At 44.7% G+C, this 14,728-nt stretch overlaps 2 protein-coding genes and 1 non-coding gene across 3 annotated transcripts in view; 2 read left to right on the top strand and 1 right to left on the bottom strand.

Moving 5' to 3' along the window:
* stpg2 (sperm-tail PG-rich repeat containing 2) overlaps nt 1-12,715 on the bottom strand; it is a 29,548-nt gene extending 16,833 nt beyond the window's left edge. The window contains exons 1-11 of the mRNA XM_028996034.1: nt 12,442-12,715; nt 10,119-10,443; nt 9,623-9,729; nt 9,357-9,503; nt 9,113-9,277; nt 8,385-8,500; nt 7,525-7,636; nt 3,394-3,501; nt 1,292-1,442; nt 798-961; nt 484-576 (exon numbers count right to left, since the gene is read on the bottom strand). Of these exons, the coding sequence (XP_028851867.1) occupies nt 484-576; nt 798-961; nt 1,292-1,442; nt 3,394-3,501; nt 7,525-7,636; nt 8,385-8,500; nt 9,113-9,277; nt 9,357-9,503; nt 9,623-9,729; nt 10,119-10,224 (1,269 nt within the window). The 5' untranslated portion in view covers nt 10,225-10,443; nt 12,442-12,715. The remainder of the gene's footprint in view (nt 1-483; nt 577-797; nt 962-1,291; nt 1,443-3,393; nt 3,502-7,524; nt 7,637-8,384; nt 8,501-9,112; nt 9,278-9,356; nt 9,504-9,622; nt 9,730-10,118; nt 10,444-12,441) is intronic.
* Nucleotides 7,138-7,244, top strand: LOC114800203 (U6 spliceosomal RNA). The gene has a single exon (XR_003751355.1). It is a non-coding gene; the product is annotated as a U6 spliceosomal RNA (small nuclear RNA).
* On the top strand, nt 11,243-13,817 carry mex3c (mex-3 RNA binding family member C). The gene is made up of 2 exons (XM_028996035.1): nt 11,243-11,896; nt 12,401-13,817. The coding sequence occupies exons 1-2, from the start codon at nt 11,401-11,403 to the stop codon at nt 13,510-13,512; spliced, it is 1,608 nt and encodes a 535-aa protein (XP_028851868.1). The 5' UTR covers nt 11,243-11,400; the 3' UTR covers nt 13,513-13,817.
* Nucleotides 13,818-14,728: the final 911 nt, after the last annotated feature.

A 14,728-nucleotide genomic window follows, 5' to 3' on the forward strand; every position in this document is an offset into this window, starting at 1 on the left:
TGTTCCTTTGACTACCCTAAATAGCCCTGAGAATCCATAGGCCTCATATTTTTAAAACACTACAGTTACGAATCAAACTATTATCATAAAGCCTTTGGTTCAGGCTCTAAAATCTGGACACATGCACTCAATATAATTGTAACAATTAAGAAATGTATTTTTGTTGATTTATTGGATCTTGTCACAAACACAACTGTGCAGAGCATTAGGTCAAAACTTGCTCTGCTCTTGTTATCGCTTCACTAGATAACTAATTCTCAAGCATCTACATCTGTTACTAATTCGAGTTTTGGTACTCAAGTTTTTGCATAGCATTATGTGACAAATATTTTTATATATTCACTGAATATCATGGAATAGGCATTTACGAATATATCCATATCTGCAAGTAAATTACTCAGAGTAAAAGCCTGCCATTGTTATTACTATTGTTATTATTATTAGTAGTAGTAGTATTATTATATAACAAGAGAAGTGTCTTACTTTGGACTCCATGGAGAGTACCAGGCGCTCCGTAGTAGATTTGAAGACAGCTGTGCTTTGACGTTTATATAATTCCTCAGAATTCTTCTCTACCTGACCATAATAGAGACAACTTTGATTAATAAAGAAATCTGAAGCATTACTGCTGGTGTCCTATAGATGTAATTTGCCATAACGTCCCCTGATGATCAACTAATTACAAACCAGTGAACGATGTAGACAACAGGATATGAGTCAGGCATGATGTCACCGGAAGTATTACAGTGGTGAACCAGCCAATCCAGTGTCACGACCAGAATAAACCCAGATCCTACCATGTATTGACCAGGACCAGGAGCATTCTCCTCATCTTTGGTGTTGAAAACTATGCTGCGGTACGCCGTTGAGCCAAAGGCTCCTTTCCTTTTGCTCTCCAAAGACGCCTTCTTAAGGCTGTTTTGAGCCAAGCCATCCTCAAACATGTTATAAGCACCAGGGCCTGCAGGACAGACAACATTATCAACCGTCAATGCACAGGACATCATGGACGTCATTGCTTCTTAAAATTCTAAGCAACTAAAAAGCAAACAGCCATTATTTTCTAGGTTGTGCCTAAGTATGTGTAGGCCTGAAAAAATTACTTAAAACGGCATTGTGCTGAGAGGAGCGTTGACTTAATTAAAGGACACTTTATTGCATTTGCATGAAGTTTTTGAATGCGTTGGCAAAACCCACGTGTATAAAATGTAGGAAGCCACATATTTAAAAGGTTTGACAATAAAGCCAACATGCACTGAGACCGCAAGTAAAAGCAGCTCAACCCACACACCTGGAGTTGCTTGGTTCTTGTTATCGGGCATGAACCGCACGGCACTCACACCAAACGGGGATTTTTTCTGAGCGGTGGTATTCTTAAAAGCACAGCGTGGGTCGCTGTAAGTGCCAACTGGAGGACTGGTTTCCTTCACCGGGCTAAAACGCTGCAGAGTGAGAAGAAGATACAAGATGCATTACTTACCCACCACCAATGATACTAATAATTCATTTATGTTGCACTATATCTCAAACTCAATGGACAACGGGTACTGAGAGATTTAGCAGCATCAAAATTAGTGTGATTTGGACACCAGACTTGAAAGGGTCACAGTGGAGCTTTTGGCCAGGCAAGCAGGTAGAGTTCTAGTTATCCATCTAGTTATACATAACTACACATGTGTTCATTCATAGTTTTGATGTCTTCAGTGAGAATATACCAATGTAAATGGTCATGAAAAAAAAGAAAACACTAACCCTAAACATTTAATATTGTTAAATATTACTATAGAATTTATGGTAACTTATGGTAAGATAATTTGTTTCTCCTACTTATATTAAATATTGTTTGCTGCCACACACAACAAATGTAAACTGTTGAGTTCTCACACATGAGCTCTCCTTGTAAACATCTGGTAGTGAATGATGTCACAATTATGTCACGTTTCTTCGGTGTATATATGAGTTTTGTAAGCTCAAAATTGCATGTGTGAGAACAGAACCCTTTTATCATTTTGCATAATCTTCAAAAGGTTGTTTGTACTTTTAAAATAATAGTGGTGCCATCTGAATAAAAATACTTCCTTGAAAAATCCCAGCTAGTTCTATGATCACCACTGAATGATTTCATGCCTCTGTGTTTCTTCTTATTCCAGGCATTTTATTAGACTGAGCTTGAGCTTGTACGCCGTGACATGAGATGAACTTATAACAATGCTGTTGTAGTCTGTAGATGCCTTTAGATGCACATTTGCTATGGAGTAATACATTATTGAATTATGGGGCTCTTGTGAGTTCATCCACACTACCAGTGCAGTTCTGTATATTGGAATGCATTAAATTGCTGCATTAGATGTGCTATGTTAGTTGACAAAGGTGACACTGCAGGCCTGTCTAGGTTGAGTCAGAGTTGGAAAAAGGCTGCACACCCCAAGAGGTTTTTGGGGTGTAAAGCATTCATTCTACAGAATGAAGATAAATGTAGGGCAAACCAATGTTATATACATTGCAACAAAAAAAGGTGAAGTAAAGATCCATTTTAGACGAGGTCCAAACATTCATAAAGAACAAGGCATCGGAGCATAGCTAGCAATCTGCTGTGTGGCAACATAAGAATCAGAGGCAGACTCTCAAAGCAGAAGAGGAAGGAATGGTGGACACGGCAGAAGCTAACAGGAAGGTGCTGAGGAGACAGGAGAAGAGATAGATGGAGGATCAAAGCAAAAAATAATGAAAGGAAGCAGAAGAAAGAAAGATAAAGTGTGGCGAGATACTCTTGGATTACACATGAAGGTAGAGATGCTATTCCTTCTGATCCCTGCACAAAGCCACCATCAACATGGACCAGACGTATAGAGGATTTCAGAACTTCCGACACCAAGGTTGTTTAGAGGTTGCCACTGGTCACTTCACATGAAATCCCAGGACCAATTTTCCAGACTTCCCAGGGATTCTGCACCCTTGTCAATTTTCTGTTGTATAGTTAAGTTAAATGAAGTTTATGAACACTAGATAGGACACATACTATGTTTCACATTCACAACACATGGTGTGAAAAACACAAGGTCCAAAACTCATTCGTTTTTCTTCAGGCAGTCTCATCAGTCACATATTGAGCATGAGGTTTGCAAAAGTCTTGCCCGGTTGCACGGCACCAAGGCATGATGACAGAGATGGGTGGACTTGAAAAGATGGCAATCTCGTGCTTGTGTCCGAGGGGCATGTTGTGTGTCAGATGGGTGTGCGGCGTAAGAATCAAGATAAATGGAAAGTCTCTGGGCAGTCTCCTGTCTCTAGTTTTCACCGTCTGAATGTCTGTCTGTCAGTCCACACCATTCAGTTTATGACATTCCATTTCCAAAGTGCAGGAAAGAAGTAGAAAACAGTGAGATTTGTTACCTGGCTCTGTGACAGAAATGGAGTTGAATAGACAGGAACTCCTTTGTTAAGGTTGCTTGTCTTGTCAAACTGGCTCTTGATGTGGTATTCTCCTGGACCTGGGACACCCTGAAGACCCACACACATACACAAAATAATACAGATATGAGTTGATAACCTGATAGAAGACCCTAAAATCTCATTTCATAGCTGGGACTGCACAGGGCTTTCAAACTCACTCCTCACTGGGCTGGAGGAAGTGTGAAGTATAGCATTTCTAGATGTGATTTATTCTGATTTAGCTGTTGGTCACAAAACCACTGTCAATGGCCACAGTTTAAAATAAAACATATATAATATGTTTTTCCCAGGGGATCAAATGTATGGCAAAATAGCCTTCAATGCTCTACATTTAATCTGTAGTACCAGCAAGTAAAAAAAGAAAAAGAACCAGGTTTAAAGACGATTTGTTAGCACAATCCAGTTCCCTTAGGGAAAAGCCTTTGGAAGAAATGACCTGGATTTAAAAGTAAAAAATATGTGGCTGAAAGTGCTTCAGATAGCTTCTAGGTTTTGGAACTAATATGTTGTTCTAAATTGAACCAACTAACCTGTTTCTAACATCTCTTACAATATATCAAATGAGGTTCCTCATCTGAGACCACAAAACAGGGAGTTGCAGTTCATTACTGATTTCTATTAGCACCCATGTCATTTTGGAGAAACGCTCCTCACAACCTAGACAATAGCTTCAGTAGATTTGAAGATCCCATAAATATACTTTCCAGTGCAGTGATCCAGCCTTACAGGTATTGACTTGAACACTGCGGGTCGAAAAGAACATCAGCAAAACTTCAATTATGAAGACAAAGAGCTCCCCAAACCCCAAACCCACAGACAAGATTTCACTCCCAACATCAGATGGCCCTGAGGAGTGATGATGCCCCACCCAGACAGCCCAGCAAGCGTGTCCCAGTCAGCACCGCAGACCTGCTCATGACTAATAGGCAATTAGAGTTCAGAGTGTCAGTGTGCTGACAAGTGCAAGTGAGGGAGACATACACACCTCCACACAGCCTACACACACAAATTAACATCATTAGAATCAGACCCCAAAAACACTTAAGTAGATCCAGCGTTGCTGTGGAGGCCAACTGAAGTAAACGATGTAGAACGAAGATAGAAAGCCCACAAGCCCTGGAGTCAGGGGGCTTCTATTAATAGTGACAAATATGTCCCTTTAATACCCTAGTTCATTGTCCTAGCCAAAAATGTATGTCTATTCTGGTCAACAAACAAAGCTCCGTGACGATGGCAGACTAAGATGACGGGACTAAGATGTGCTGTGTGATGTCTTGTGTAATAATAATAATAAAGTGAATAAATCTGCAGGGCTAGCGGCGCAATGGATAACACGTCTGACTACGGATCAGAATAATTTAGGGGCAGTGGTGGCCTAGCGGTTAAGGAAGCGGCCCTGTAATCAAGAGGGTTGCCGGTTCGAATCCCAATCCGCCAAGGTGCCACTGAGGTGCCACTGAGCAAAGCACCGTCCCCACACACTGCTCCCCGGGCGTCTGTCATAGCTGCCCACTGCTCACTCAGGGTGATGGGTTAAATGCAGAGGACAAATTTCACTGTGTGCATCGTGTGCTGTGCTGCTGTGTATCACATGTGACAATCACTTTTTATTATTGTGTGTCATATAGCCCAACCATCAGAGGCACCACATTAGTGACACCTTCATCAACAGGGACCCAGGTAAAACATTAAGTGTAGGAAATATACGTCCACGTTCACATAATGGCATTATTATTGAGTATCGCAACATTCTCGTTTTTTTCATTCGACAACATGTTTTCCAACAGGGAGTTTTCCAATATTATGCTATGTTCAGCATACACAGTTTTTTTCACACAGCCCTTCAACATTATTTCAATAGATTTATTTAACTCGTGTCCAGGGCATCCAGGGCAGGTTCAGTGTCAACCATGGAGTTGAATTAGTGGTTCTGGGAAATAGTCAAGTAGCAGGAGTGCTGTGAGTGGCATTCACGTTAATGATCAAGTTCACTGATGAACAGGCTACTACAACCAACAGTACGACATTTTAAACAGTGAAACAGTAGGCATTAAACTCCCCCCGAGTATTAATGTTTGGGTTTTTTTTTTTTGGTTTGGCAAAGCTGCCCATTTTTGAAAACCAGTTTTGGTCCCTGAATCATGAAAACATGTAAACGGATTTTGCAGCTTATGTGTAATTATTGCAATCATACAGTCATTAACATCCCCTGTTGGCTAAATCAGGAACCCTTGAGGCAAGATTGCTGTACAGACATGCAAATGCAGCCATGTCACACAAGAGCCGATGCCAGAATAAATCAGGGGCTACAGACAGAGGAGCTGAAATAAACTGGAGCATTTCATTACATTGAAGTACAATTTGGATACTAGATGTGATTTGAAATCACCTTTTAAAATTGCAATAGGAATGTGTCTTTCCCCTTCATTCATACCTGTATTTTTTTTATTTTTTATCTGCATTTGTGAGAATTATTTTTACGCAATAATGTGAACGACACCGAGGTGATTCTTGTGTTTTTATATTGTGCTCTGGCGCCCCCTTGTGAAAGGTGGGTTTCTGGCTTAATCACTGTTCTCTGCGCGCACAAGTATGAATGAATTCCAACAGAGTAATTGAGGGCAGTGTCCGGTGTCTGTGGCATTTTTAAAGCCACAGAATAAAACGTGGCTTTTTTTTAGTGCATTGTATAGCTCTACCATCCATGTTCTTTGAAATAATGGTGAGATTGGCTCTGCTCTTTGATGTGGGGCACGCCTTATCTTTCCAGAGACTACAGAGTTTCTTCCATCACACGCTCCTAATCTGAGATGCACAGGGGTCGACTCCGAGGCGAATTAATCACTTCCGACTAAGAGAGGGTGAGCACACCCCCTTGGGCCGGTTGCCTTAGGGCTGCTGACATTAAAGACAAGCCTTTCGCTGCAGGCCTTTGAGTCAGAGAGCTGGTGTGTCAGCAGTCTTTAGGTTTCTGATGTTGCTTAAGTGCAGTGTGAGAAGTGGAGCATCTCGCTGATTGAGAAGGTTTCAACTTAGAGACACACCTGAGAAAAAAAAGACGATTAAACAATTCTTAGTCCATTCAGTGGTACTGTATGACAAATTTGTATTAAATATTCGATGTCTATTTTGGACCTTGTTGGTAAGCTCGGTTTTATAACATGAGTTTTATCTTAAAGGAAGCTGCAAGGTGGGGTTTAAACAAGACACATTGATTCCGTTAGTCTGAGCAGGAGGGACAGTAGGGCTGACATTAATGTATAGTTCTTAGGCCACTTAGTCAATTTTGTCTTTAATCATGGGAAATTTTTTCAAATGGCTCCCCCATCACTTTAATGGAAGCATGCACTCGAGCTTCATGGACTCTGCAGCTTTGTGCTAATCCCTGTGATCCATGTTATCCCAGCATGATTTGTTCCAAAGAGTGATGCTGTGGTGTTAATGAACACTTGAAAATCATACAACGACCTAAAAATACAGCATTACTTTTCCTCAGTTTGAAAATTCGACCCTGATTTTTGCCGCCAATGTGAATTTCTTGCATCAACATGCATTAGTGACCGTGCATTAGTACCCCAGTTCATATCATAAATATTAGTTAATTACTTCATAATCCTTGTGAGTATAGCGGTGAGTATCCCCGCCTGTCACGCAGGAGACCGGGGTTCAATTCCCCGACAGTTTGTGCTTGCTACGGCTGCACATATACTAAAACTGTATCGATGCAGAGAAGATTAGCATGGCCCCTGCGAAAGGATGACACGCCAATCCGTGAAGCGCTCCATATTTTTAGGGGCAGTGGTGGCCTAGCAGTTAAGGAAGCTGCCCCATAATCAGAAGGTTGCCTGTTCGAATCCCGATCCGACAAAGGAGCCACTGAGGTGGCGCCTGTCATGGCTGCCCACTGCTCACCAAGAGTGATGGTTAAATGCAGGGGACACATTTCATTGTGTCACCGTGTGCTGTGCTGCAGTGTTTCACAATGACAATCACTTCACTTTCATAATGTAATGGATAGAGAGCTCCATATAACCCAGTTCTACAAAACAGATAATAGTTACTAATAGTTACCTTCTTCTCCTCCTGAAGAATGACAATTTCATTGTAACGAGGGATGAACAGCTCTGCCCTGCCCCTTTCTTCTCTCTTCATATTCACGTTCTCATAGTGAGTAGTGTTGTCCCTGAAAGTGCGGACACAGTCGAGTCAAAGATGAGCCCATCAGGCATTAGTTCCGAAAACATCCTCGCCATCGATCTACCAGCTGTCAATCTAGCATGAACAATAAACCTGCCTGGCATGATCTATCACATATACAGTAGGGGCAGTGGGGTGATTTATACATTCTCTTCCCTGTCCCAATTACAGAGAGTGGGGGGCGTGATGCACGCGTTGGCCGGTGTTCACTCAGATATGGTGCTGGCCGTGCTTCTCGGACTATCCTGTTGATGAGAGGACCATAATGCTGCGGGCAAAAATGCTTAGGAAGATCTAATTTCGTTCCCCGACGAGAGAAAAAGTGGTTTAAGAGCTGCAGAGCACAGAGGAAAGACATTCAGAAGCATTACAACTCCACTTTTGGTATTGATTTTCGCTGAAAGACAAGGTGCTGCGCTTTTGTTAAAATAATTTCTTAGTTTTAATACCAAGTCAGGCAGGGAAGAGCCTCCTATGGGAAACAATTGTGAAAATCCTCGTCTGAATAAATGTTAAAAGGTAGAACCCTGCACAGCCACCTGATATCTACTCGGGGTTCTTTACTGGCAGCTCATTTGGAGACTTTCTTTTGTCCTGATTTATTTAATGAAATAACACTTTAATCTTTTCACACGGCTCTCTGTTTCTGGCCTCTTTTATTTTAGCCACCACGCAAATCTGCCGGGGCAGATATACTACATGAACCTTCATATTCCTTCCAAAATTACACTCACGCTTCAGGGTGGTAGTATCCTGGACCTGGACCATCAGGCACCTTCACCTCCCATCGCCTGCCAGTCAGCTTCCCAAAATGGACTCCTTTGTACTTTTGAGAAAATGTGTTTTCTGCCTGAGATATCATTGCAAGGGGCAGAAAATACATCCAATTAAGCAGATTTAACACTCTGAAGCAGTGCGGGCAATTATAACACATTTTAGATGGACATTCTTTAACATCCCTCTCGTAAGATGTTGCTGAAAGAAAGAGCAAGAAGACTCGGGGAGAAAGGAAAGAAATTGATGCTCCTATAATAACCGTAAATCACAAAGCTTTTCCTGTCTTGCACCGCAGGCTGACATAATCTCAAGGACGCTGTTGACTTGGTTAGTCAATAGCATGTGAAATATGATTTAATTGAAGGTGAGAGCAGCAGGCTTTGCATTATTTTAAGTGAATATTGCAATATAGCAGGACGAGTAATTACTAATGGTCTTCTTTGTTGACATCAGGATGGATTAACAGTGTGCTTTGTGACTTTTAAAATGGCGCAACCATCATTACCAATGGAAATAGATTCTAGGCAAATTAAGTGGCCCAGTGGTGCATTAGATACGCTGCTGTTAATGGAGCACTCTCTCCGAGTTGGCACGAATACAAAATTTCACAATCTAAATAGAATGAGAGTGTTCAGAAGGTGAGTGTGTGTGTGTGTGTGTGTGTGTGTGAGTGTGTGTGTCTCACCAACAATGGGTTGTAGAAAGCAGGTCCCAGCGTCTCATCCTTCGGTGGGGGCATTCGTTTACACAGCGCTCCGTGCCCATCCTCCTCATAGCCGAAGGCTTGGCCAGCGGAGGGGATGGAGGGAATATCCGGATGCTGTGGGTCCTTGTTTCGGCTGGGGACCGCCTGGGGAAAAGCAAGTGGTTTGTGATGTGATGACGACTACGAATAATCCACCAGACCACCAGAATATATCACCATGTACCAATCTTGAGTGCCTTGTCCCTGTCTCTTTGTCCACAGGTCTAGTAGTCTTCAAGACATTGTATGAACCTGGGCCTGGTGCATCTGAAACATCATCCTCAAAGCGCTTTGATTGATTCTTCAGACTCTGTCCTCCTGGAATGTGACTCTAAACATTTTTTTATATAATGAAAAAACAATCATATGAGATAATCTAACCAGGGTCAGTGTATGAGACGCTGAGCATCAGTTAACCAACTAATATATTCTTGCTCAATTTTTGGTGACCTTGACAAGTGAGTTGTAGTGGCCTGGTCCAGGAGTGGCCACCCCATCCTCCGATATGCTAAACGTTGACTTCCTAACGCACATCGACAGGAATGGTGCATAGTATTCTGAAGGAGCATGAAATGTGTCAATAAGCATTATGTCACATAAATATATTAATAAATGCTAAATTAAATGTTACAGTGCAAAGTATCTATTTTGAATTTGTATTCTGGATTATTAAATGATGTTCATACTATTTTACTTTGTCCAGTTTTCCAGTCCTGTTCTTACTGACGAGACCAATTACAATCATTAAGTGATCAGAAAACATTACATCACTATTTGGCAATTACTACTGCTATTGTTAATAACATTGTGTTAACAAACGCCATAGGATGTTATAATATCTCAAATATATTGTATCATGTCTATTTATATGGATTTACCTGGAGACGGTGTGCAGATTATTCTCATTGGCCTATAGACAACTGGCATGAATTTGGCTCACACGTACCTGACTTATTGATTCTGTTCTTAGTAAGCTCATATGTTCCAGGTCCCACCTCGGACGTAGTGCATCCCACCGTATCTCCGATTTTCCTTGGGGCTCGTCCATACATCTCAGGGTGATTGTTCAGCACGTAATGTAATAAAGGCTTTTTGGAACCTGCAGTGACAGAATATTGTCCACGCCGCTCCGCGTCCTCCGTTGCTTGGACACTTGCGGCTTTTAGCCCGGTTTATATGCGCAGGGCCGGCCAGGGTCTGGCAGGGATCTGGCGAGCTGGCGGCTCGTATTTCACCGGTTTCAAATTTGGCACTTTTGCTATTGTGCGCCACTTGAGACCGAAAGAAAGCATTATTTATGTTCGAGATTATACAGATTGTGTTAAATACGATGCTCTAGAAAACACATGCGTCAAATTCTGCTATTCCGTTGGTTTTCTAAATGTCTAAAAGTTTAAAAGTAGGCTAATGCTGCCACTTGGTGGTCAAAATCAGTACTCATATTATTGTCAATTTATCTTGATCTTTAATTACGCCTTTTAAAGTTAAAATTATGCCTAATTATGTGTTTTAAATAGAAAGTGAAGTGAAAGTGAAGAAACTTCATTCATTAACAGAGGAAGTACAAACTGTGCGCTCAACAAGTGCTAATGTGAGCAAAACGATCATAAACCGCTTATAAGAAGCGAACCTGGCAACAACAACTTTTTGTTTTGTAGTCTACAGGCTACAACTTTTGTTTTGCCGTCCAATTAGAGTTTAGTTAGGAATTGGTTAATCGTCCCTTCTTTAACTCAATCCAGCTGACTAAAAAACTGTAGTCATATGACAAGTTAATTAATCGTGATTGTCGTTGGTTTACAAGTTGAAAAAAAAACGTTTGGCATTATACTCTTACTACCATTGTGTCCCTGAGCAAGACACTTAACCCTGAGTTGCTCCAGGGAGACTGACCCTGTAACTACTGATTGTAAGTCACTCTGGATAAGGGCGTCTGATAAATGCTGTAAATGTAAATGGATCGAATGTAACCTGGCAACCCCGGCAGTTCCTGGCCACGTGGGAGAATCCTCCGGTGTCCCTGGACCAATCCCTGTGGCGCCAGGAAGCCCAACACGGCGCCAGTCTACCAATGGCGTGGGGGCCGTAGGCGTAGCCGCTCACGGTGGCGATGAAACAAAGGACCGTAGCCGCTGCCTAGGAGAAAAGACGGGGCCAGGAACGACTCGAGTTCGGGACGCGATCGCTTTCTTTTCGCGTCGCTCGGCCAGCACGTTAGCGTTCTCGCCATGCCCAGCAGCACGTCATTGTTGGAGACCGAGGAAGAGCCGGAGATCCCGCCACTAGTGCAGACGTTTGCCGGCTTAGGCCTCGATGACCACGGCATGCCGAGCCCAGCCGAACAGCCGTGCCGGACGTCGCCTTTCGGCGTGCTGGGCACCGTCCTGGACCTCCAGCCTTTGCCGCGTGGCCAGACACTTCAGGCAGATAACGACGGAGAAGAGGACTCCGGGGAAGACGCCGCGGAGGAGAAGGAGCCGCCGAACCACACGCTGCTCTCGCAGGCCCACGTCTCGGGACTGGCCTCCGTCATGTTGGCCGGGCAGGAGAGCCCGGAGGCCGCGCTTCTTTACAGCGAGCATGCGGCGCTGCTGCCGTACGGGGAGCCGGGGTACGACATGGAGCCGCCGCCGCTGCTTCATGTGCGACGGAAAAGCGTCAACACGAAGGAGTGCGTCGGGGTGCCCAGCTCGGAACATGTGGCAGAGATTGTGGGCCGACAAGGTAAAGAAGCAGCCGCGCGGCTAGCGGGCCGGTCGGCTAGCCCATGCTAACTCTCGGTTAGCGCGCACCCGGTTTTAATTTGTGTGGATATTATTTTTTTCTTTTTCGTCTGACGTGTGAGTTTAGTCGAGCTGTGCCGAGGATACGGTCACAAAACCGCCGCGTTGCGTTGTTCTCCCCGAGCGGACGCTTCCGCTTCGTGTTTGTTCGCGTTGTGTTAGCATCTAGCACGCTAGCACCGGCCTCCGCTGCGGTATTTAGCAGCTATTGTGGTCCGATTAAAACGGGGTTTTTTTGTACTTTTTACTTATTCATAAATAACTCGTCGTTGTTTTTTAAAGGTTTCTGCACTAAGTATTACCCTGCTGGCGTTCTTTTTTTTTTTTTTTTTTCATTAAACTGAGATTCGATTGCAGCTTTGTTTTGCCCACTTGGTTTAATATAGGAGATTTAAAACCGCACACCTTTTAATTTTTTAAAGTGTTCTACATCTTTCTTTTAAAGGATGCAAGATCAAAGCCTTGAGAGCAAAGACCAACACTTACATCAAGACCCCGGTGAGGGGGGAGCAGCCGGTGTTTGTGGTTTCTGGACGTAAAGAAGATGTCGCCATGGCCAAGAGGGAGATTCTTTCTGCCGCCGAGCACTTCTCCCAGATCCGGGCGTCGCGGAACAAGGCGGGCCCCCTGGCCGGCACGGCGCCCGGCTGCCTCGCCGCCGCGCCGAACTTGCCGGGCCAGACCACCATTCAGGTGCGCGTCCCGTACCGGGTGGTCGGCCTGGTGGTCGGGCCCAAAGGAGCCACCATCAAGCGCATTCAGCAGCAGACCCACACTTACATCGTCACGCCGAGCCGGGACAAGGAGCCCGTGTTCGAGGTGACGGGGATGCCGGAGAACGTGGACCGGGCCCGCGAGGAGATCGAAGCGCACATCACCCTGCGCACCGGAAGCTCCGTCGAACTGAGCGGCGACAAGAACGACTTCCACTACAACGGCACTGACGTCAGCTTCGAGGCCAGCATCGGCGGCGGCTGGCTGCACTCGCTGCTGTCCGCCGGCGTCCAGGGGGGCGGCGCCTCGGCCCAGCTGACCGCCGGCTACCGCAACGACAGCTCCAGCTCCGTCGGGAGCAGCTCCTCTGACTCGTTCTACAGCGGCGGCGGCAGAATGGCGGACTTCAGCCCCACGAGCCCTTTCAACAGCAATAACGGCAACTGCAGCGGCGGCAGCTTCTGGTTCGGGGAGTCGCTGCTCTCCTTGGGGTCTGAAGACCTGGCGGGGATGGACTCGCGGAGCTTTGATGGCCTCTCGATGGCCCCGGTCGTGTGGAACCCCTTGGAGCAGGGCATCCAGCTCTTTGACGCTCGCCACGCCCCTCTCCGGGACAGCCAGCCCGAGACGCCTCGCTTGTCCCCCACCTTTCAGGAGACCCTGGAGCATCCCATGGCGAAGCTGGTGCAGAGCAGCTTCAGCTCCGAGGAGCACGGCTTCTCCGGCTACCGCGCGGCCTTCTCCTGCTCTAGCGACAGCACCGCCTCCAGCTCGCCTCCCGACCAGCCCTTCTCCGGCCTTCCCTCGAGGCAGGCCGCGCTGTACTCCACGCCGAGAGAGTGATGCCCCGGCGTCTTCGCTGGCGGTGTGAGCCCATTCGCCCCACGTGTCTGGTGCAGCTGACCCGGTGTAGGGGAGGCACAGGGGGCGCACGTGTGCCTGGAATCATTTTTAAAATGTAGAAGGGGCGGGATTCGAGTGTGAATGAATGGTTATTAGGGAGAGAGAGGAGAAGTAATCAAACAATACTGATACCTTTTTTTTGTTTTTAACCGTGTATTTTGTCGACGACTGTTAAATGCCGGCTCACGGCACGACATGGTTTTAGGTTTGTACGTCAGCTGCTCCTTTTTTTTTTTTTTTTTTTTTTTTTTTAAGGGTTTACGTGAAGAAAAGCTCCTTTTTTTATTATTGTGGTAGACTGAGAAGGGTCCTCGGGAGAATTTGGTAGGTACCAAACATTGTACCTACACTGCCCCCTTCCCCAATTGGTCTTTTTTTAAAAAGGTTTTTATGTTGGAAGTTGTGTTTACATTTACTTGTGCCTAAAATTCCACTTAATTAACACATTACATTAATTCAGTATCTACACAGTGTTATCATAGAGCCCTCAGGTCTGTGGCCTTTAAAACTGACCAGTTTTCTTGACACCTTAATCACACGCAAAGAAATTTAAGAGTATTGTATGTTTGTCTTAAATGCCATGGGCATAGTTCTGTTAGACATACTGACATTCCAGCTATAGAGTTGTTTTTCTCTCTCTTTTTCATGAGGAAACTGTACTTTACACAAACAGGGACTTCCATACCCGTCATAGAAGTGCTTCTGAGTGCGAGGACTCTGCGAGATCAACGTTGCCTTAACGAAAATGAACAAAGTGAATTTCTCCTTTTGTTAGTCTCTCAAAGGGAAGATGCGTTTGACCCCAGGTCCGTATGACACGGCGGGCCACCAAAAGTCAGAAAAATCCTTATCCAGTGCGGGGAGGCTAGAGTGCCACAGAGTAGTTGTGTATAGGATTGCTATTATTGAGCAAGGTAATTGATCCGATGATTGATTTATGGGCATGATCTTGAGTGGGTTAGTGGGGTTGTGGTCCTGTAACTTGACTAATGTTTATTTTAATGACTCCTGTGTGACCTATGAGACATTTTCGTTGGGATTTCTCTCGTTATGTCCTAGGCCACTTTGTCCTTATGCCACCCCCAGCTTATCTACCCACCCATGTTCATGAGCTCTGCTTTAAACTTGTTGGCCAATCGCCTCTCAATGAGTTTTG

Source organism: Denticeps clupeoides, chromosome 11 (genome assembly GCF_900700375.1).
Source record: "Denticeps clupeoides chromosome 11, fDenClu1.1, whole genome shotgun sequence".
NCBI classification, from domain to species: Eukaryota; Metazoa; Chordata; class Actinopteri; order Clupeiformes; family Denticipitidae; genus Denticeps; species Denticeps clupeoides.